General features: G+C 39.9%; 1 protein-coding gene across 13 annotated transcripts in view; it reads right to left on the bottom strand.

The window, feature by feature from the left end:
• Positions 1–1,034: 1,034 nt before the first annotated feature.
• Positions 1,035–24,590, bottom strand: part of LOC134208761 (carbonic anhydrase 2) — a 112,551-nt gene continuing 88,995 nt past the window's right edge. For all 13 annotated transcript variants that reach the window (XM_062684681.1, XM_062684677.1, XM_062684671.1 and 10 more), the window contains exons 4-7: positions 21,758–21,922; positions 21,022–21,160; positions 20,630–20,963; positions 1,035–1,859 (exon numbers count right to left, since the gene is read on the bottom strand). In XM_062684681.1, coding sequence (XP_062540665.1) covers positions 1,527–1,859; positions 20,630–20,963; positions 21,022–21,160; positions 21,758–21,922 — 971 coding nt within the window. In that variant the 3' untranslated portion in view covers positions 1,035–1,526. The remainder of the gene's footprint in view (positions 1,860–20,629; positions 20,964–21,021; positions 21,161–21,757; positions 21,923–24,590) is intronic.

Consider the following 24,590-nt stretch of genomic DNA (forward strand, 5'->3'; position numbering starts at 1 on the left):
CCCTCATACCTACACCCAAGTTGTATTCGGCAACATTGTTCAGGATGTCCAGGACTACAAAGCGGTGCTTAATATAATGAGCACTTCTTCCAAGATGCGGCGCTAGTGAGCTGTTATATTTGAGTATATTGTTCCATGTGAGATCTGATGTATTTTGGTTTGTAGCATTTTTGGCAAACATGAATGTTGTGGTAGAGTTCATCGAAAGTTTTCTTTGTATTCAACCTGCTCCAGCGATGCTGCAAATAATATAATGTGTTCGCAGAATATATTTCAGGTCATCCAAGAAAACCCTGGAATTAAGGCCTTTGGGTCTACATGGGTAACCAAAGATCAGCCAATTTGCCGCCTATTTGTAAAATTCCCAATTATTACTTCCGTCACAAGACAGTCCATTCCAGACGACCTTTGATCAAGACGCCATTTTAACAAATTTTAAATTTGTGCGATAAGAATATTTACACTGAGGAGAATTTTATATATCGGAATATCTTGAGTAGTCTAAAATAATGAATTCAAATATACCACCACCTGGCGGCCAAGTTCTAAACCTATCAATGCCTCATGCCAAAGCACACGCCTTCCCGCATAACCTTTTTAAAAAAGGTGCAGTTCAAAATGGGTAGGATTTTCGGATATAAGTGAAATAATCATGAAAAATCACTGTTTTTGTACCCTTGTTTACGAAAACCCCTCTCCGCGATCTACCCGCCCACCAATAGTCAATCTTTGGTTACTACCTGAAAGATGATTAAATTATCTTTCGAAACAGCCCCAAAAATCCAAAATCGGCCAAACAATAAAAAAGTTATAGCAATTTTAATTTGGGGTCAATTTGACCCCAGAGCACAGACAACGTAAGTTTTTTTGAGCACAGACAGAAGGTTAACGAATATAACCAATCTTTGACGTGTATAACTGTAAATTTTTTTTGAGCGATGAGTTTTGCGGGTTTTTACTCGCGCGTGATTTAAATTATGCATGGAATTCAAAGAATGTGATATACCTACTTGTTATTATTCAGGCATAACATATATTGGCTCACAATACTAAGATTCACGAAGTTTATTTAATATTTGGTTTCCTTACTATCTATTCAGCATCACATGTTTTATTTGGTGCTAACAATGCTCCTATCATAGTACATTCATGTTTGGCTCACAATAAGTTAGTTAATTCGTTAACACACTCGACTCCTTCTAGAAGGCGAATTCCTTACAAAGTCTCCACCATGTTACCCTTCAAATTTGAATAAATTTTCAATTTGTATCCTCGATGAGAATAATACGATTTGAGTTACTTGAGTGAATCTCTCCCTGTTATTTATCCACGACTATTGGAAAAATCCATTTGAAATCTAGTTCACAATACTGAATCGATTAACAAATTTGATTCGATGAATTTGTCTAGCAACCGATGATCAACATCTCTTTACACTCAATTTTAATGTCAAGATAATTTCAGCTATATACTCTTTTTTCATGAAACCTAGTTATGAGGAGAATTGCTTACGCCCTAACATAAGTCTAGCATCGATCGAAGGAACTAACGATCTTGGCCATGGCGGTGGCCAGCACCAACCAGCTGACTCCCATCGACATCGCTGCGGCAGCTCCACTGCCCTTGCCGTTCTTCCTTCCGTTCGCACTGCTAGCACCGGTGTGGGCCTTCTTCGGCTCGTCGATGGCGTTCTGTTCCACTTCGCTCGGTGGGAGCTCGCCGCCCTCTCCCAGGTCCACGTCCTTCACGATTTCATCCGTGTTGTAAAGCACCACCCTGTCGCCCAGCGGCTGTATCGGTCGAAAATTGTGGGTCAATGGGTGACCTTCCTCGTCGTCAAGTGCGCGAAATGCCTCGATCTGTTGGTGCCGTGGCCAATTCGATGGAAAATGAGAAAGAGAAAAGAAAAATTTGTTTTCAAAATAGGGCTTAACGGAACATATATGCGGGTGATAAAATACGTTGCTCTGGTCGTGTGACTGTTCTTAACATGAAAAATGGGACGTGTGAATGAGAAGAATTTGGTCGGTGATTGATCGCGAGAGTGACTGAAGTACAAGTTAAGAGAAACAAATTATAGTAGATAAAAAGTTTATCAATTGTTATTCGTTCAGATCAGCGGTTCTCATCCTTTTTCTTGAGAGGCACCCCTTTGAGATTTTGCATTTATTAAGGCACCGCTCATTTTTTTTCTCAGTAATAAGCGTAACTCTTAAGATATATAAAAAACAGATATGAATATTAACAGGTTAAATGGCTCATCAAAAATTTGTCTGAAATGTTCGTTATTCCGTTAAATTTTCTAATTCAAATTACGTGTATGCAACAAGCTTCCTATAAGACTTTTAGAACTTTTAGAGACTACCGAGCCTCTTAAAAGAAGGCTTCTCTACCTCTTTAAAGAGGGCTTCTGAGCATTTTGAAAGGACGGTTCTCAGCCTCTTGAAAAGAAGCATCCGAGCCTTTTGAAATTTGGCTTCCAAGCCTTTTGAAAGGTGGCTTCCGAGCATCTTCAAAGGTGGCTTCCAAGCCTCATGAAAGAAGATGCACACCTCAGGAATCTTGTCCATTGATTTTGTTCCCTTCACGAAAAGTAAATCACGAAAGTAAAAAAAATCCTGTCTAATTTATAGGCTGGTTTACTGCTCGGACTCTCGGAGACTTCCACCGTATTGTATTTTAATTCGGAACGAAATTATTATTTTCTACTACGGAATACCATAAATCCCGCTTACATTAAACCCCGCCCACATTAACTGTTAAAATCCTTAAGAAAAGTTGCTAAATCCATAAAGGCATAAACAGCGTTCTTTTAAAAGCAACACTAATAACATAACATCTCACACTTGTTAGTTGGGTTTCGTCCATTTTCTTTGTATTTTGTTTTAGATTCCTGTTTAAACTATTGAATTTGTTTGAATAATATTTTGAAGCTTTTTGGGAAAATCAATAAAAAAACGGGACAAATTGAGGTTTTTCTAGATTACGACGGGACAGCACAAAAAAGTCTAAAAAAAGGAACTGTCCCGTTAAAGACGGTACGTATGGTCAGTAGAGTGGCCCAGCCTAGTATGGGGAGAAAAAAGGCGTCGGATTCTACGGGGCACCCCTCAGGATTTTGCCTTTGGGTAAGAAAATCATTCTCTGAAAATTTCAGCCTGATCGGTTATTGCATAAACTGGCGCAATTGATTTGAAGTTAATATGGGGGTTTCAGCCGAAATATATGGGAAAATACACCTCTGTTACTATTTCGTACAGGAAATTGGATGGAAGAGCCCGACTGAGCCCAGATTTGCAGGGAATGAAGTTAACATGCCCATGAACAATTCGACTATAAATTCTACTATTACTAAATAAACTTTAAATCAGTTTTTGGATGATTTATTTGGAGTTCGGTTGAGCAATGATTTTTTTGCCCAAAGGCAAAATCCTGGGGGTGCCCCGTAGAATCGGACAACTTTTTGTATCCTGGGCAGTCTAAATTGGTCAGTCTAAGCATAATCAACGTCCATCGTCCGGAAGCACTAATGATCATAAGGTGCTGGTACGCGAGTACGACAGCTGCCCAAGCCTCGACCTCAAAATTGACTTAGGAGATTTAAACGCTCAGATTGGCCAGGAAAAGGAATTCAGACCGACTATTGGAAAGTTCATCGCCCACCGGCTGACGAACGAAAACGGCCTACGACTAATATAATGTCACCGCCTTCAAGAATATGGCCATTCGCAGAACCCTACTTCCAATAATACAGCCTTCCGTATCGGTACAACAATACGGGCTAATACAGCGAAGGAGCCGACTACGTCAATTCAGTAGATAATGGAAACTAACTGTTGCGAAACAAATAATGCCCCCACTCGCATAACAATCCCATTTGATTTTTCATCACTTTTAAGAAAACCCAATGAATAGCGTTCATTTTTAATGTACAGTCACTCTCAAAATTGAGCGTACAGTATGGATTACATGAATATATTCGAAAATTCCAAAGGAAATTTAATTGTTGGCTTGGTTGTTTTTAATGCATTTCAATATTCATCCCTTCCTTCAATGTATGCGTACATAAAATGGTTGAAATTTTTTCACTTAAGTTCATTTATTTGAAAATAATCTCAAAATACGCCTATTAGATGTGACAAAATTGAGCGTACAGCGAACTTTTTTCTATGAAATGTCTTATTATAAACACGATTAATGTTTTTTAATATTATTTTTTCATGATTATATTTATAATAATAAACATCCGCTACTTAAACATTCAATGTTTTGAAATTAAACCATGTTTTGGTCAAAATGGCGAATAAGTGAGAGGTAAGAACAATGCTATTTAACAATTCAATGCTGCTAGGCAAAATAGATACTTTAATTTGTATGTTTCACCGGCTTCGTATCTTATATATGATAGATAATCGAAATCGAGCGAGACATACGATAAAGTTGGGAAAATTCAGTCGGTAAATGATGAAAACAGATGTAAACATACAGAGAAAACGACAAATGTTAGGAATGACATAATTCAAATTCAGTATGTCTTTAACTTAAATTAGTACATTCAAAGGTGATTGTCTATATGCCGGGTATTAAGCCACCCGGAGTGGAAATTAATTACTATGTCTGAAACTTGATTATGCATATGTACAACATGTGATAGATTTAGTTCGGAAAAGGTATTGGAGGGTAACCGCCCCTTCGGTGGGGTTTGATCCCACGACCCCACCGAAGGGGCGGTTACCCTCCAATACCTTTTCCGAACTAAATCTATCACATGTTGTACATATGCATAATCAAGTTTCAGACAACTTAAATTAGTTTTTAAGCTCGATTATTGTCTCAGGTCTATCAATAAGAGTAATATTATTGAATCCAATCATTCACAGTTAAATTCTAAAAGTACAAGGTGCATGTTAAGGTACCGAACATAAAAACAGCTTTTCAACCCCGTAGAGCACTTTTGATTGAATATTGAAAAAATAGCTTAAAATCGTAATTTCATAATTAAATTTGGATTAAACTCCACGATCTGTTACCATAAGGGATACAATTGGATGATTTCCATGTGGCGAGTAAAAATAAACTTGTTTAAGAGTTCGGCAGCTTTTTAATGATATCTTGGTGAATTTAAATGATTCAACCAAATTTGTTCCTACGGTGACTGAGTCTTCAAATATAAAATGACATCTTATAATGTATCCGTGTGTTGCTCTTTTATTAATATTATTATTAATGAGTGTCCTGAGCTTATAAGCTACCTGTACATCGACTTTCAAATAAAGTTATACTTAATTTGAAATATGCCATTCCCAACATTTGTCGTTTTCTCTGTATGTTTACATCTCTTTTCATCATTTACCGACTGAATTTTCCCAAATTTATCGTATGTCTCGCTCGATTTCGATTATCTATCATATATAAGACACGATGCCGGCGAAATCCATATCTTAAAGCATCTATTTTGCCCAGCAGCATTGAATTGTTGAATAGCATTGTTTATACATCTTACTTGTTCGCCATTTTGATTAAAACATGGTTTAATTTCAAAACATTGAATGTTTAAGTAGCGGATGTTTATTATTATAAATATAATCATGAAAAAACAATATTAAAATACATTAATCGTGTTTATATTAAGAAATTTCATAGAAAAAAGTTCGTTGTACGCTCAATTTTGTAACATCTAATAGGCGTATTTTGAGATTATTTTCAAATAAATGAACTTAAGAGAAAAAATTTCAACCATTTTATGTACGCATGCATTAAAGGAAGGGATGAATATTGAAATGCATTGAAAACAACCGAGCCAACAATTAAATTTTCTTTGGAATTTCGAATATATTCATCTAATCCATGCTGTACGCTCAATTTTGAGAGTGACTGTACTTCTATAAATCATGATAAAATTGAGATTTTGTATGACCATGAGTGAAAAATTAACCAACTAATGTTCGTCCCTTATTGAAAGTACCCGCAAAACAGTCCCATTAAGAATCTACATGACCAGATTGCATAAAACTAAACAATGTTTCAATCAAACTAAATTATTTCACGATAATCTATCCAATGATGAACAGCTACGTAGCGTATTTTAAATTTGAACCCTAGCTTTTTTATCGAGCATCTCTAAAAAATATTACATAAGGCATAACTATTCTATAAGACTATTCAGTTTAAATGGGTGGGTGTCAGTAGCTCAGGATGGAAGTAATTGTCTTCCTAGTAAATCACCGAATTTGTAAGTTATTGTTTATTCAATTTACGGTTTTTTTTAATAAATAGAATTAAAAGCTTTTTAGCTGATTAATGACCTGCTGTAAGAGTCGGAACGATGCTACATTTCCACATCTGAAACGCAACAACTATGGAAATTTTCAACAAGATCCGATGATGTTTCAATAAATTAGACTTTTATTTTCGAAGTTTTATATGAAAGATGCGTTTTGGAACTTCAATGGCTATTATTTCAGTATGCAAAAAAAAACGGTATGGGACTGATATGCGAGTGGGGCAGAATACGAAGGAGTTCTTTCATAGTCGTCTGTTGCGGTAGACCAAGGTTTACATACAAAATGGTCATGTTTGAGGATCAATATCTGGATTTCTAGCGATTAGATTAAGGACATATTTTGCATCCCAGCCTAAAATGACCTGAATTTTCAATTAACCTTCCTAACGTATTCGGGTCGATATGACCCGAATCGCACTTTCAAATTGTTATAACTTCTCAACATATCAATGTGAAGGTCTGAAACTTCATGACTTTTTCTATTTCGAGGAAAACTATGTTTCTGAACTTTGACTCCTTTTGTACGACGTTCCTAAAGGGCCTCAGAGAACACTTACGGTGTTTCATATTTACCCGAATTTGACTTAGCAATATATCAGGAATTTCTCAGACAAATTCACATATTTCTATACCCAAAATTATCGTCAGCTCATAAAGTTTCTGAAACTGAAACGGATTGTTTATCGACCACACATACGTCCTGTAATCGTCGGAGGAAGGATCGTCAGTTTGTCACTTTTATATGGACGAAAACTGCAATTTCTCAAGAAAGTACCCGATACTATTTCAGAGATAACGAAGCATGAATGCAGACAATATTTATACGGATGTTCTAGGTTTCCCAAACCATTCTGGATTTCAGAGCCTTGGTCTACCAAATCAATTATGCTTGGTATGAAACCAATAGGAATATGGTGCCCATACAGGTCCTTAGATGCCATGCGCATAATTTACGATGTATATATTTGTCCAAACTGGGTGTTCTAAGTTCTCCAAAACATTCTAGAGCTCGAACCAATTGGTCTACCAAGTCTACCAGACTCAATACAAAGTCAATAGCAACCCATGGGGTCCATACATGCATTTAGAGGCCATGTGAATGATTAAATCAAACAAGTTCAACGCAGATGTTCTAGGGTCTCCAAATTGTCCGGGAGTTGAGATCAATCGATCTACTAGGTCAACTACGACTGACATCAAACCGATTTCAAGCTTGCTTGTCCATATAAGTTCACAGAGCCTTTTTGAATGCTTTACTATTCAAATAAGTCCAACGCAGATATTTTAGGGCCTCCAAATTGTCCAGAAGTTGAGTTCAATTGATCTACCAGGTCAACTACGACTGACTTAGTTGGACTTAGTTGAGTGGTTAAGCTCGATTGTATGAGATTTGTGCAAATAATGTAACAAGAACTATCATAAGGCCTCCAATACTTCTGGAAAAATATTGTAGTGAAGTTGCTCTAAATAAATGAAAATTTTATTTGAACCTACAGTAATCCAACATGTATCAAATAAGTCCAACGCAAATGTTTTAGGGGCTCCAAATTGTTCGGGAGTTGAGTACAATTGCTCTACCAGGTCAACTACGCGTGGTATCAAACCGATAGCAACCCAGCGTATCCATATACAGGGGTTAGACAAAAAGGTTAAGATAGGCAAAATTTTGTCGAAGTTCAAATCAGCATAACTTTGCGTAGAATGATCCGATTTCGATGAAACCGGGACCTTCAGACGCGGAAACTCTTCTAGTATACTGTCCCCATGCAAAACCTCAGATTGGCCCTTGGCCACCGTAGACGTTCCGGGTTTTCTGAGGATATGTTATAAAAAAAGGTCACTTTCGCAGAACACCCGGAACCTGTTACAAATTGGCCAGAGAGTCTTACAGTCACCATAATGTATCTTTAATAAAGATCCTATATTCATCGTCTTGGGAAAACATGAATTTTGACACCCATATATGCATAGTTCCAGACGGTGCCAAAACCGGCCCCTCCTGGAAGGCCCTTGGAACCTGCTATAAGGGTGGCAGTGGACACTATCATTCTGGAAATGTTTCTGTAATCATCGTCTCGCAAAGTCATGAACATATTATTCCGATATGTTATCATTTCATCATGTTCCCGGAACCGTTTTTACGGAAATGGCCATATCTCTGCGTAGTTTTGATGGATTCTCGATCTACAGCCACCGTTGGCCGGTGTATTAATTCTAGTTTTTGGAGAAAGCATAAAATATGGTGAAAGTAAACGTCACATAAAATGACAAGCAGTGGAAAAAATGCATTTTGAACATACCTTCGAAAAACCCGGAACATCTACGGTGGCTAAGAACCAATTCTAAGTTTTACAGGTGAACAGTATACTAGAAAAGCGTTCGGTTCTGATGGTCCTGATTTTATCAAAATCGGATTCTTGTACGCAAAGTTATGATGATTTGAATATCTACATAATTTTACCTATCTCAACCTTTTTGTCTAACCCCTGTAAAGTCCTTAGAGTCCTCGTGAATGCTTCACCATTCAGATAAGCCGAACGCAGATGTTTACTTCTACTTCTTCATTGGCGTTACATCCCCCACTGGGACATTGCCGCCTCGTTCATTAAGCACTTCCACAGTTATTAACTTTAACTTATTTTAACTTTAACTTATTAACAGTTATTAACTATGCTTACTATCTAGAGCCGCATTCTATTTCACATCTCAATAAAATTTGTTGCGATGAATCTTCTTCGAATAACATATTTGTAAGAACATTTTATTCTACGGGTTTTATCACCGTGACTTTTAGTTGATACTAACAGATACTTATGTGGTAGCGGATTTGACACAACAAAAATCTTTTCGCAATAACACGTGTTTAGCATAGTTTGCAGAACATATTGTCGGGGTTCTGCCAAATCGCACCAAACGGCTTTTTGACTGGCTTGTGATATTTTATTCGTATAATGGAAACGGCAATCATTTCATATCAATTCATGCACAAATTTGTTGTAGAATATCCTTGTCCTTAGTTATGTGGTCGAGGGATATGAACTGCGATTTGTGATCAATTAAATCTACTAAATGAAAGCTTGTATGGGTATTTTTTGATGGCGAGTGCGAGTTGGCAGAACCTCCACCATATAGGGTGAAAGATCCGATAGTCGTGGGTGTTCCTATAGTTGCGGTAGAGCTGTTTTAACAAAATCTACGTATTAAACGCAGCAACCCATCTAGTCCATCAATTTGTTGACCTGTCATTAGTCGAAATAAAAGAAATCAGGTTTGGATTTCCCGCAAAATCGGTAAAGTATCATTAAAATACCTTATCTTTTTCTTGGCTTTGTACCAATAGTTGCGGTAGTGTTCGCATAGTTGCGTGTTCCATATGAAAACAATGGGATTCGCTACTATAGGAACCCGAATTAATTAAAATTATCACAACTATTGGAACACTGCACCATTAATTGGAGGTTCCATTTTAGAAGGCAATGATGGATGTTACTGCAATAGGAACACATGTCGGATGAAATATAATTAAAAACCTTTCATATGCACACTTGAGGTAAGTGAAATGAAGTATAGACTTGGTGGGAACCAACAAATAGTGGTGGAACGTTCTTAGTTCCTCCACTATTGGGTCTTTTACCCTATTAACCTATTTTTCCAAATAATTGTTCACTGCACACAACAGTAACGATTCCTTAGCCTCATTCTAAATGCATGGGATAATGGAACTGATAACTTTATTTCCATTTTGTGCAGTCAAAATATTGAAATCTTCCAATTCTGTGTCATTGAACAGATACAAATTAAGATTTCGAGACACCATTGACAAAAATGGGGGGCCCTCCTTAGCCGTGCGGTAAGACGCGCGGCTACAAAGCAAGACCATGCTGAGGGTGGCTGGGTTCGATTCCCGGTGCCGGTCTAGGCAATTTTTGGATTGGAAATTGTCTCGACTTCCCTGGGCATAAAAGTATCATCGTGCTAGCCTCATGGTATACGAATGCAAAAATGGTAACCTGGCATAGAAACCTCGCAGTTAATAACTGTGGAAGTGCTTAATGAACACTAAGCTGCGAGGCGGCTCTGTCCCAGTGTGGGATGTAATGCCAATAAGAAGAAGAAGAAGAAGATTGACAAAAATCTTTTAAAGCCAGGTGAACTTGCCGGTATTTTTGAATAGAAATCGAATAAATGTAAATTCCTGACTATTTTATTAAACCTTTTATTCATCAACCAATCGAAGCATGGGAAAATTCTTGACTTTGTTAAATATTTTAGTTACCATCGTTCGAGGGTTCTTTTTACAAGTCGGGAGCTACTTTGAACATATTGAAAGAAAAATTATAACGTAAATTACTCTCAAATTTTATTACCATTATCACCACTCGGGTGTCGTGTTGATAGTTGCATGGCAATGTTCTGTTTTAAATTTGGTATTAATTCCATTGAGTATTTTATAGGAAATCAATAATCCAAAGTAGCCCCCGGACTCAAAAGAAGCCTTGCACGACGGTAGCGTAAATTACGTTGATATTCAGCTTATTTTCTGGAGTTAAAAATAAAGCAAATTTAAATTTTGCCAAACCCTAACTTGTATTGAAAGTTTCCTCATTTCAGAGCAGTATATGACAACATTAGGTTGATCATAGGTTCATTATTTAGTTCGTTTGAATCTGCGCAAAAATGGACGTAGTTGCTATTACCATAGCCCGGGCAAAACCATCGAAGTGGTTTGCTGTTGGCCTACGTAACATCTATGAAGTTATTATGAAGTTATGAATTTACATATTTAATCATGATGGTGCTTAAGCATCGTCATAATGTGAACTTGAAAGATTGCTTAGTATAACAAAAAACTGAGCATGATGAAAATCGTTTTGTATAATCTAATGCTTATCGTCGGGCCACATGTAGTGTATATTCTGAAATCCTTCGCGGGCCGCAGGAAAAGGCTTCGAAAGCGGCACTGTTCTAGGGTCTCCAACATGTGTCTACCAGGTCAAACTGATAGCAACCTAGTGAATTCATGTAAGTCTCTAGAGCCCTTGCAAGCAAGGATGTTAACGATCATTCAGTAATTTGCGTTCGATCATTTAGTAGTTTGTCAATAACACATTCCAGAAGCTGAATTTCAAATCATGTTGTATGGTGGACTTCTAGTGCGAAGGTTTTTCTACAACTTTGCATGGTTCGTTATTGGAACTCAACTAATAACGGAGTTAGAGCGCTAGTTGCAGTAACTTAAACTAAATGATTGGAATTTTGTTATCATTTAGTCTAAGTTACTGAAACTATAGCTATAACTCCGTTACTAGTGGAATTCAAACAACGAACCATTGGGCAGAGTTGTAGGAAAACCTTCGCACTAGAAGTCCACCATACAACATATTTTGAAATTCAGCTTCTGGAATGTGTTATTGACAAACTACTAAATGATCGAACGCAAATTACTGAATGATCGTTAACATCCTTGCTTGCAAGAGCTTAACCACTCAACCAAGTCCAACGCAGATGTTCTAGGTTCTCCAAATTGTCCGGTAGTTGAGTTCAATTGATCTACCAGGTCAACTACGCCTGGCATCGAACCGATAGAAAGCAAGTGTCCATCCATATACGTCCCTAGAGTTCTTGTGAATGCTTCAGCATTCAAATAAGTTTAACGCAGATGTTCTAGGGTCTTCAAATTATCCAGGAGTTGAGTCCAATTGGTCTACCAGGACATCTACGTCGGGCATTAAACCGATAGTAGCCCAACGTGTCCATATAAGTCCTTAAAACTCTTGTGTATGCTTCACCATTCAAATAAACCTAACATAGATGTTCTAGGGTCATCGTGCAAGGAATTTAGGGACTCGCTGGGTTGCTATCAGTTTGATGCCAGGTGTAGTTGACCAAGTAGATCAAATGATTTCAACTTCAAGACAACTGGAAGACCCTAAAACACCTGAACTCATTTGAATGCAGAAGTCTTGTATGGAAACGCTGGTTTGCTATCGGTATGATATTAGCCGTAGTCGACGTGGTAGACCTGTTGAACTGAGGGACAATTTGGAGACCCTAGAACATTTGCATTGCAATTATTTGAAATGTGAAGCATACACAAGTGCTTTAAGGAATTTTATGGATACTCTCAACTCAACTTCCGGATAAAATTATAATTGGATTTGATTTGGATTAGCATGGATTTTCTTATCTGTATTAGGTTGTTCTTGAATCTTATTAGTAATGAAGTTAAACACAGCTTTGTTTTGGATTGCATTTGGGTAAGATTTGGAATGTTTTTTGGAAGAAATTGTCATTGTATTTGACAAACAAAAGAAAACCATTGCCTTCGTAAATTTTGTTGTTGTCTAATCATCCAACGAAAGTATAAATCACGTTTTATCTTTCGCGACCCACAGTTTGGGAACCCACACTCCGAATCATAGTTCTGGTATTAAAATCATGATGTTGAAAACGTTTATTTTGGTGTGAGTTTGCAATGGAGTGACCCGGTTGCTCAAATGCAACCGATGTTCACCTTCATTTCATTTAAATAGTCAAGGAGAAAAACAAGCATTGCATCCTATGCTAGAAGATTTTTTTTGCGTTTTTAATGAGAGAAGAAAGGAAATGTGGGGTTTGAGTAAAATGCCTTCAGCGTGTGTTAACCCAGCCAACACAAAGTCGCATATAATAGTGAATAGGTGTATAAGGTGGATGCGATATAGGTAGAGGTATTTGACTGCATGCAAATTGTACGTATAAAGCCTCCACTTTGTACACTTATTCGCTATGATATACGATCTTGTGTTTGCTGGGAATAGATTCACACATAAGCGTGTCAAGCGACGAGCAGCAAGCCATGACTTTTTCCCTCCTAGTCAGACCTACACGGCGTGCACATGCATCCAGGGTCGCTGTCATAACTTTGTTCCGGCCATTTAGGGCCACACAAATAGTTATACTTTCATGGACATGCAAATCAATGTAATTCAAATCCGATCCAATCCAATACAAATCCAATCTAAAGCCAATCCAAATCCAATCCACGTCCAATCCAAATCAAAATCCAATCCAAATCCAATCCAAATACAATCCAATCCAAATCAAAATCCAAATCCAATTCAAATCCATTCCAAATCCAATCCAAATTCGTATATTTTATCCAACTTTTAGTTTCGCGTATAGTAGACCATCAGCCATTTGCCATCAACTAGTACTGCTAGCCAAAAACTCCAAACTAATCTTAGGCATAATAAATTCGAAATTCTGAATAGTTTTGTGAAATCCTTCAACCTTATTAATTTTTCAAATTCCAAGATATCTGCTCCTACAGGTAATCTCGCTATGGCTACTAAGTTAATACATTCCAAGATAAATTTCCCGATATTGTAGGGTACTGTCAATACGATACACCGCGCGGCTGTTGTAATGTTTCCAAAAGCGCATTTGCTCAAGATTCCACGCGGCGTTCCACGTTGGAAAGGAGCAACTGCACCCTAGGAAACGCCGCATCGTTATCTCCCCATAAGAATCGAGTATACGAGCAAAAAACACAGTGCGTCGTTTCCTTTGGAGAGCGCCGCGTGTATTTCTGGGCAAATGCGTTAATAATATATTTGGCTTTCCGAACAATTTCGAACAGTACAGCATTGAATATTTGTCCATTTCTCTCAGATTTTGTTATATCATAGCTCAACTGGTAGTCTCATGTACGTCGCCAAATGACTTCATGAAATATAAATTTGTTTTAATCAAAATCAATGCTCGCAGGACTTTTTTTCCGTTGGTCTTCCATACGCACCTTGTAGTTTCACAAACTACAATACATTTTTTCGGGCACCTTTCAGACACGCCTTATAGTTCTCTTAACCATCGATCTTCCGGACGCGCATTGTAATTTTGCAAACCACAAACCAATTTCTTACGGTCTTCCAGGTGAGGCTTTGATGTACTTCAAACCACAAACAATTTTTTTCCAGCGGTCTTTCAGACGCGCCTCCACAAACCATTTTCGACGGTCTTCGAGACGCGTCTTATGATTTTGCAAACCAAAAACCATTTTCCGACTGTCTTCGAGACGCGCCTAGTGATTTGCAAACTAGAATAATATATCACTCGTCACAATTTAACCACTTGAATTCAACTCACCTCATGAAATCAGCGACAGGAAAATAGCAGAATCACCAAAATGTGTGGCCCTAAATGGCCGGAACGAAGTTATGACAGCGACTCTCTGTGGATGCGTGTGCACGCCGCGGAGGTCTGACTAGAAGGGGGAAAGTCATGGTTTGCTGCTGGCCACTTGACACGCTGATGTGTGAATCTATTAACACACGCTGAAGGCATTTTACTCAAACCCCACACTATTCCCCTTGATTATAGTGAAAATTCTAAATAAAAACTTCTAAAAACCTCCAAGATGCATGGTTTTCAAAATTAAAAGTTCGTCCTGGACATTTACGGGTTTTTGATATTTTCTGTGTTACTTGGGATGGCCTCTAAGGGCCTGTATGGATACTATGTGTTGCTATTGGCTTCGTATTGAGGCCATTGGACTCGACAAACCAATAATTGCTCTGAGCTCTAGAATGATTTGGAGAACTTACAAAATCTGTTTTGGACTTGGTTAGATCGTAAATCATGCACATGGCCTCTAAGGGCCTGTTTGTAACCATGGATTGCTATTTGCTTCGTATTGAGCCCATTTGACTTGGCAGATGAATTGATCTGAACTTCAGAATGATTTGGAGAGCTAACAGCATACGGTTTGGACATATCTAGATCGTATATGAAGAACATGACCTCTAAGGGCCTGTATGGACACCATGAGTTGCTATAGGCTCTGAAATCCAGAATGGTTTGAGGAACCTAGAAGATCTGTAGAAATATTGTCTATATTCGTGAATCGTCATCTCATCTCATAGTATTGGGTACATTTTTGAGAAAAAACAGCAATAAATTTTTTCATGCGCGATATTTGTTGGCAATTTCTTCCATATAAAAGCGGCCAACTGACGATCCTTCCTACGACGTTTACAGGATGTAAGCCTGGCCGAGAGACAATCTGAGGTCAGTTTCGGAAAATTTATTAGCTGACATTTATTTTGGGTATAAACATATGTGAATTTGGCTGAGAAATGCCTGAGATATTGCTAAGTAAAATCTGGGTCAATATGACCCGTAAGTGTGAGTTTTTCTTAGCAAGGTTAAGTGGGGCCCTCCTTAGCCTAGCGGTAAGATGCGCGGCCATAAAGCAAGATCATGCTGAGTGTGACTGAGTTCAATACCCGGTGCCAGTCTAGGCAATTTTAAAGTATCATCAGCTAGCCTCATGATTTACAATAGCAAAAATGGTAACTTGGCTTAGAAACTTCGCGGTTAATAACTGTGAAAGTGCTGAAGGAACACTAAGCACCGAGACGGCAATGTCCTAGTGGGGGATGTATTGCCAATAAGTAGAAGAAGAAGAAGAAGAAGAAGAAGAAGAAAAAGGAAGGATAAGTATCTACTCTACTTTGTTTGACGAAATAAATAAATAACTGGATATCGTTAAGCTTGTGCAACACGGCAGACAACGAATGGCTGGACACGTTGTTCGTATGCCGGAAAAGAGTCAAGCGGAGATAATATTCAGTAGAGAACTCGTTAGAGGCCGTAGGCTTCGTGTAAGGCCGCGTACACGAAGGCTTTTTGCAGTTGAAGAGGACCTTTGAGCGCTCACGCCCAAGGCCACTGGAAGCGATTGGCACAGTATCGAGGAGGAGGATACTCCATTCGGCGTAGATTCATCGAAGAAGAGCTGTAGCTCATCAAGTATCAAGTAAGTAATAAATAGAATTAAATCTTTCCTAAATAATTCAAAACATTCATAAACAATAAAAAAATCCAAAAGACAAAAATATTTAGCATTTGGCCGGGGTTCTGCCAAATCGCACCAAGCGCCAACAAATAATTATAATTTTTCTGCCCAAACTTTTCGTTGGAAGATTTAATTGATCACAAATAGTATCGGATGTCGCTCAACCTCATAACTGTGGATATCCTTCAACAAATGGACTGATATGAAATGATTTCCGTTTTATTTTTGTTAACAAAATACAACAAGTCAGTCAAAAAGCCGCTTGGTGCGATTTGGTTGAACCCCGACCATTTTTAAAAGTAAAAATTGCAATTATAAAAGAAGAATTTTCCACATTTTCAAATCAAAATTTTTCATTGAAAAAATATTTTTCCGAAAGGGGAAACTTTTGTAATTGTTTATTGTTCAAATTGACTTATTTATGGAAATTTTGTATTTTATTCAGCAAAAAAATTTGATTTCTTAATGGAAATTTGTTGTTTTATAATTGCAATTTTCATTTTTAAAAGTGTTTATATGTTTTTGTTTCTTAGAAATTTGTTTATGGAAATTTTGCGTTACTTAGGAAAATTTCTGATTTATTTATTGCTTCTACCCTAATTTCTTCATTGGCAACTTCCTTATTTTTTATGGAAAATTGCATTTTTTTAACCATGATCATTTTAAGCATGATCTAATTTCTCAGAGCAGCAGGGACTATGTCCAAGGGCTTGACGATCCCTCCCCAGGCCATCTGCGAGTTGTGGCGCCTGCCTAGGATGTGGTGGGGTTTGACAGTGGGCCCTGTTAAACCTCTATAAAAAGCTGCATGAATCCGCAAGTAGGCTCCGCCAAAGCGACCGTGTGCCGCTCAAAGCGCACAAGCCCAAGTCCTGGTGTTAGGTGGGACGCTAAACAGCCCTGACACGACGGCCCTCCGACGAGACAGGAGATTTGCGCAGGCCCAATAAGCCGCCTTTAAAATCAACTATTACGAACGACATAGATGATAATACGACTCGATACAATCGGCAACGACCAAGGCGACGAATAAAGGATCACGATTGGAAGCTTGGAACATGGAACTGCAAGTCGTTAGGCTTAGCAGGTTGCGACAGGATAATCTACGATGAATTACATCCCCGCAACTTTGATGTCGTAGCGCTGCAGGAAATCTGCTGGACAGGACAGAAAGTGTGGAAAAGCGGGCATCGAGCGGCTACCTTCTACCAAAGCTGTGGTACCACCAACGAGCTGGGAACCGGCTTCATAGTGCTGGGAAAGATGCGCCAACGCGTGATTGGGTGGCAGCCAATCAACGCAAGGATGTGCAAGCTGAGGATAAAAGGCCGTTTCTTCAACTATAGCATCATCAACGTGCACTGCCCACACGAAGGGAGATCCGACGACGAGAAAGAAGCGTTCTATGCGCAGCTGGAGCAGACATACGATGGATGCCCACTGCGGGACGTCAAAATCGTCATCGGTGACATGAACGCTCAGGTAGGAAGGAGGAAATGTATAGACCGGTCATCGGACCGGATAGTCTGCATACCGTATCGAACGACAACGGCCAACGATGCATAAACTTTGCAGCCTCCCGCGGAATGGTAGTCCGAAGCACTTTCTTCCCCCGTAAGAATATCCACAAGGCCACATGGAAATCACCTAATCAAGTAACGGAAAACCAAATCGACGTTCTAATCGGCGGTAAATTCTTCTCCGACATCACGAACGTACGCACTTACCGCAGTGCGAATATTGAATCCGACCACTACCTCGTCGCAGTATGTCTGCGCTCAAAACTCTCGACGGTGTACAACACGCGTCGGAGTCGTCCGCCGCGGCTTAACATTGGGCGGCTACAAGACGGTAGACTAGCCCAAGACTACGCGCAGCAGCTGGAAGTGGCACTCCCAACGGAAGAGCAGCTAGGCGCAGCATCTCTTGAAGATGGCTGGAGAGATATTCGATCCGCCATTGGAAGCACCGCAACCGCTGCACTAGGCACGGTGGCTCCGGATCAGACTAGTATGAAGGCGAATGTGAGCAGTTAGTAGGAGAGAAGAATGCAGCATGGGCGAGATTGCTGCAACACCGCACGAGGGCGAACGAGGCACGATACAAACGGGCGCGGAAGAGACAAAACTCGATTTTCCGGAGGAAAAAGCGCCAGCAGGAAGATCGAGACCGTGAAGAGACGGAGGAACTGTACCGCGCTAATAATGCACGAAAGTTCTATGAGAAGTTGAACCGTTCACGTAAGGGCCACGTGCCGCAGCCCGATATGTGTAAGGACATAAACGGGAACCTTCTTACGAACGAGCGTGAGGTGATCCAAAGGTGGCAGCAGCACTACGAAGAGCACCTGAATGGCGATATGGCAGACAACGGTGGCGGTATGGTAATGAACCTAGGAGCACGCGCGCAGGACATGCGACTTCCGGCTCCGAATCTCCAGGAAATCCAGGAGGAGATCGGCCGGCTGAAAAACAACAAAGCCCCTGGAGTTGACCAACTACCAGGAGAGCTGTTTAAACACGGTGGTGAAGCACTGGCTAGAGCGCTGCATTGGGTGATTACCAAGGTTTGGGAGGATGAGGTTCTGCCGCAGGAGTGGATGGAAGGTGTCGTGTGTCCCATCTACAAAAAGGACGATAAGCTGGATTGTAGCAACTACCGCGCAATCACATTGCTGAGCGCCTCCTACAAGGTACTATCCCAACTTTTATGCCGCCGACTAACACCAATTGCAAGAGAGTTCGTGGGGCAGTACCAGGCGGGATTTATGGGTGAACGCTCTACCACAGACCAGGTGTTCGCCATACGTCAGGTATTGCAGAAATGCCGCGAATACAACGTGCCCACACATCATCTATTTATCGACTTCAAAGCCGCATATGATACAATCGTTCGGGACCAGCTATGGCAGCTAATGCACGAAAACGGATTTCCGGATAAACTGATACGGTTGATCAAAGCGACGATGGATCGGGTGATGTGCGTAGTCCGAGTTTCAGGGGCATTCTCGAGTCCCTTCGAAACCCGTAGAGGGTTACGGCAAGGTCTTTCGTGTCTGCTATTCAACATCGCTTTGGAGGGAGTAATACGAAGGGCAGGGATTGACACGAGTGGTACGATTTTCACGAAGTCCGTCCAGTTATTTGGTTTCGCTGACGACATTGATATCATGGCACGTAACTTTAAGAGGATGGAGGAAGCCTACATCAGACTGAAAAGCGAAGCTAAACGGATTGGACTAGTCATCAACACGTCGAAGACGAAGTACATGATAGGAAGAGGCTCAAGAGAGGTCAATGTGAGCCACCCACCACGAGTTTCTATCGGTGGTGACGAAATCGAGGTGGTTGAAGAATTCGTGTACTTGGGCTCACTGGTGACCGCCGATAACGATACCAGCAGAGAAATTCGGAGACGCATAGTGGCTGGAAATCGTACGTACTTTGACCCGCAAGACGCTCCGATCGAATAGAGTTCGCCGCCGTACCAAACTGACTATCTACAAAACGCTTATAAGACCGGTAGTTCTCTACGGACACGAGACCTGGACGATGCTCGTGGAGGACCAACGCGCACTGGGAGTTTTCGAAAGGAAAGTGTTGCGTACCATCTATGGTGGGTTGCAGATGGCGGACGGTACGTGGAGGCGAATGAACCACGAGTTGCATCAGCTGTTGGGAGAACCATCCATCGTTCACACCGCGAAAATCGGAAGACTGCGGTGGGCCGGGCACGTAGCCAGAATGTCGGACAGTAATCCGGTGAAAATGGTTCTCGACAACGATCCGACGGGAACAAGAAGGCGAGGTGCACAGCGGGCAAGGTGGATCGATCAGGTGGAGGACGACTTGCGGACCCTCCGCAGACTGCGTGGTTGGCGAAGTGCAGCCATGAACCGAGCTGAATGGAGAAGTCTTTTATGTGCAGCACAGGCCACTCCGGCCTTAGTCTGATGATAAATAAATAAATTTCTCAGAAGTATTCCATCCACAAGGAATCCAACCTTCAATACTTTTAGATTTGGTTTTTGTTGGAGACACATTTGGTACATAACCAGGGAAAAGAGATTTACGAATGACTGCAAATGAACAAACAAGCAATAACACAAAAAATGTTAAAATATTCACTATAAATGCAAAGCGGCCATAACACAATATTTATGTGCTCGAGAATTACTCCTGTCAAACATATGAATTTTAAAATAAGCGAAATGATTGATTTGTGACGTTACTGCGAGTAAGGATTGCTACTTTACAGTGCATCAACCTAATAAGCACCTCAACGGTGAGTTTCTCAATATAATGACGTCCGACAGTGTTGTTTGCATTTAATTTGCAAATTGTGATTTAAAAATAAAACTGCCATCGTTATAAATAAAATACGACCGTTGTTCCTGTCGTTTCCCTATCACAGCGTTGTGTTACTGAGCGAATCACGCTCCGCGATGTGGTGAAGGAAGGTCATGGTTTACATGATTTGCTCTGTTACGTTAGACTCAAACAAATTACCTGCGAATGCGACAGCAAAATCGGTTCCTTGAAGTCGATCCACGTGACAACCTCGCTGCACGGAGGAGTCGTCAACGATCCGTCGTAGGTGTAGTAATGAAGTGTGTCATGGGCGATCAAATCCTTCAGCGAGGGTGGATTCGTAAAAGTGGTCGATTTATGAGCGTTGATGATGCTTCCCAGCAGCGTCACAAACTCCTCATACCGCGGATTGGCGTCATCCGATACCTCGTAGAAGAATGCCAATACCGTTAGACCATCCGGGTGTTCCAAAGCCGTTTTAGCGTTTACGTAGTCCTGCTTGAAGAACACCACGTGCAGCTCCATTGGAAAGCTGTAATCAGTAACGTGAGATGGATTAAATGGAAATCGATCTTATCTGCACAACTCACATGTGATTGTCGATCATGTCCTCGCTTCCGAACGTATCATTGTCGCCCCAATGGAAGTGCAGCTGCGAGTACTGGTAGGTTCCATTCAGCGGTCCTCCTGATATCGTTGGGATATGATTGGACTTCATAGTGACGGCAACTGTTGGAGTAAACAGAACGGCAATGATTAGCACCGTTCTGCCAGAGTTAAAACCCGCGTGCCATCATAATCGGCTCTTGGTGTTTGGCAAATCTATTAACGTGATCGGTGATGCCACACCATGACAAATCAGATTGTTAGGAAAAATTAGAGCCCAAAAATTGTTAAACGGCACACTTTCAAGGGTGATGTATGAAGCATGGCAAGTTGGGGAATTCATCTTCGTGGGGAGTTTTCGCAAATGCTTGAGTCATAGGTGTCAGAATAATGTTAGTTAATGATCATATTTCTAAATTTTAATCTCAACTGATCGTGTGATGCATGCGTAACGCCTGTTCAAATGTGAGCTCAAATGTCACCTTTACTTTTTGCAAATTTATCATTTATCCATGGTCTATGATTTCGTTTATAATTTAGATATCAATCATTATTCGTCATTATTCCAATTTCAACAAAAGTTAGTCTCTCTTTCTTTTGTCTACCCAACGTGTATCCAACGAGATCGACTCGATGTTGTTCAACATTTGGTTCAGCGTACCAAATTTACCCCCTTGGCAGAAATAATCAATTTCAGAAGTAAGTTGCAAGTATACTCACCGGTATGTCCGTTATTCGTCAAATTCGTTTGCTGCGGTGGCACGTCGAATCCATCGAACACCAGCGGCGGGAGGTTCACCTTCTTCACGTCCAGCGAGTTGATGTTGATCGGGCTTTGGTGCTTCCCGGTACAGCTGTTGTACTGCTCGCCCCAGTGAGATGGACCTGTACGAAAGGGGTGTAAATTGAGCACATCAATACCAATTCTTAGATCAATAAACGCGAATGTGTTATAAGGTGGCCGTTGGTGGTGGGTGATGGGATGGCTCGCAGTCAGGGCGCTCTTGATAGAGAAGCTCGTCAATGGACCGAAACGTGACAGATATTTACGTCTCTATAGGGGTTGCAAATTGAGATCGAGCTGTAACAGCTCTATAGGTGTCTATCCGTGTGACGCGATTTACTTGTTCGATCGATCACGCTGCACGAGCAAGCTGGATCGAGTTGGATATGTGCAAGTCAATAAACATTCGTCAGCGATTACGATAGGGTGAAATCCGTTCGATACAAATATGTGAGGTTGATAATTATGGACTCGTGTTTTGCTTTTCTTTATTAACGTTGTATTTTGGACTAGTACTAATTCAATTAGTTATTTAGCTGACAAACTTAATTTAGACAGTTTTTCGCATACTAGCATACGAACTAACCGCTGAACTAACTTTCAATACTGGGGAAAAATGTGTGAAATATTTAGCGAGCTTTTATGGCTGGACAACAACTCGGTGTTGAATGGATAATTATGTTGTCTTATAGTAACAAATCTAACTTATTATTTCACCAAATATAACCCACTATTCATCTTGCTATGTATTTGACAACATGGTAATGAATGTTGGTAAATTTGTTTACAACACGTCATTGCCGCGTTTGACTACTTAATGCTCAATTCCAATTACCGAACCTCTAAGTTGACATCCATTAGTCACAGATAGTCACAGCATTTAATAATTCAATCGCCGACTACAACATCAACCACAATAGGCATCGGGTCCATCTGTTTGACAATGATAGCGTTTACAAGGTTCCGCTGGGGTGTTATGGCGGTGTACCGATTTGTAAACCACCAAGTGCTGCCCGTCGTCGACATCGCCTTTGGAATGATTGTCACGCAATGTTTGGTCACGAAGTGCTTCCGAAGTCTAAAGGGTAGTTTGACGGAAAATTATCTTGCTGAGTCACTGACATAAATTCTCACCAAGTAATATGATTTATTTCCTTTCATGAATTTGGCAAACAAGTCATGTGCTATAATAAGACGTAAGAAAATTCTTTTTTCGTTTTGGGTTAAGAGAGAAAACTTTCTGACTTATCATTTTTGGTATAACTTTTTTATTAAAAAACTGAATAAAAACAATTAGTATTTTAAAAATTGGATTATAACAGTCAAACATTTGCTTAAATAATTTGCTTGGTCAAAAAAAAACACAAAGCTATGCTATGATTATTGACCTTTTCTCTGACTTTTTATTGGAATGAAATGATAGCCTTTCAGCTCATGTTTATTGGACAAGGGAGGCAGAAACAGATATTCTGGTTCAAATTGGTACTTATTACAAATTTGATTGATATCCAGTTTCGCTTTTGCTGAAAGGTTACGATACATAATGACATTCACACTAAGTAGATCAGATATAAATTATTTGTAAAGTGTATTCAGTGAAAGGTCTTCTTCTTCATCGTCTTCTTCTTCATTGGCATTACATCCCCCTCTGGTACATTGCCGCCTCGCAGCTGCTCATTAAGCACTTCCAAAGTTATAAACTGCGAGGTTTCTAAGCCAAGTTACCATTTCTGCATTTGTATATCATGAGGCTAACTCGAAGATACTTTTATGCCCAGAGAAGTCGAGACAATTTCTAATCCGAAAATTATCTAGACCGGCACACACTGGTTTAGAAGCTCCCAGAACGTGCGTTTTTTAGTTTTCGACCTGAAAACTGCATTTAAGAGTCATGATGTCTTCAGAAGAGTAGAAGGTTATTTCTTGGGCTTTCTTTTGATAAGAAAATATCAATGATCTATCCACCTTGAAGGGCAGTATGAAATAAAAAATTTACGTTGATGTACAAAAGCAGTGGCTTTCCTCTGCAATGTTATAAAGAATGTGAATTGGAACATCTTTTCTAAAGACACAATATTGGACACACGGTTTGTAACGAATTAGAGCACGTTTTGTATGAATGATTCCCAAAAATCATATTTTAAGCATAAATTTTTTGAGAATGATTTTAGCGATATGGTTTATTCTAGAAAATTGTGCATAATGACAAAAAACATTTTTGTCTAGAAGACTACTTTGATCTGTCTTGAAACCTGTCAAAGTTATTAAGGAATCTTTAGAAAAAATAGTCAATTTTCACATCAACATCCCATGAAAAATGGCAAGAGGCGGCAAGCCAAACAGCCACCATCTGAAAGACTCGGTTTTAAGCTACCGAATGCACAATGTTTTGTTTTGTTCCGTCGTGTCCACTATTATTTTGAATCAACTTAAAATAGTTCTTAATGTACGTTTTTCAGTACAACTGTTACGTAAACAATTAAAAAGCCGCTAACATGTTTGGTTATTTATTGCATAGTTATTGTCAAACCGAAAAGAAAGGCTGTCTTCAATACCTCATACTTGACTTTATTTGACTAAAACGACCGCCGCTTATATTATTGATATTTTTTCCTCTTCTCGGGAGAATAAAAGGCCCACCACTCGATCTGGGGAGATACCAGATCGGACCCTCGTGGTGTTGCCGTACTCGAAGCTTTCGAGAAGACAGAACTTGTTCCTCTTAACGAAGGTTCCCCAACCCGTTTTAATATTCATTAGGTAACCGCT

This window comes from Armigeres subalbatus, chromosome 2 (genome assembly GCF_024139115.2).
Source record: "Armigeres subalbatus isolate Guangzhou_Male chromosome 2, GZ_Asu_2, whole genome shotgun sequence".
Lineage (NCBI taxonomy): Eukaryota > Metazoa > Arthropoda > Insecta > Diptera > Culicidae > Armigeres > Armigeres subalbatus.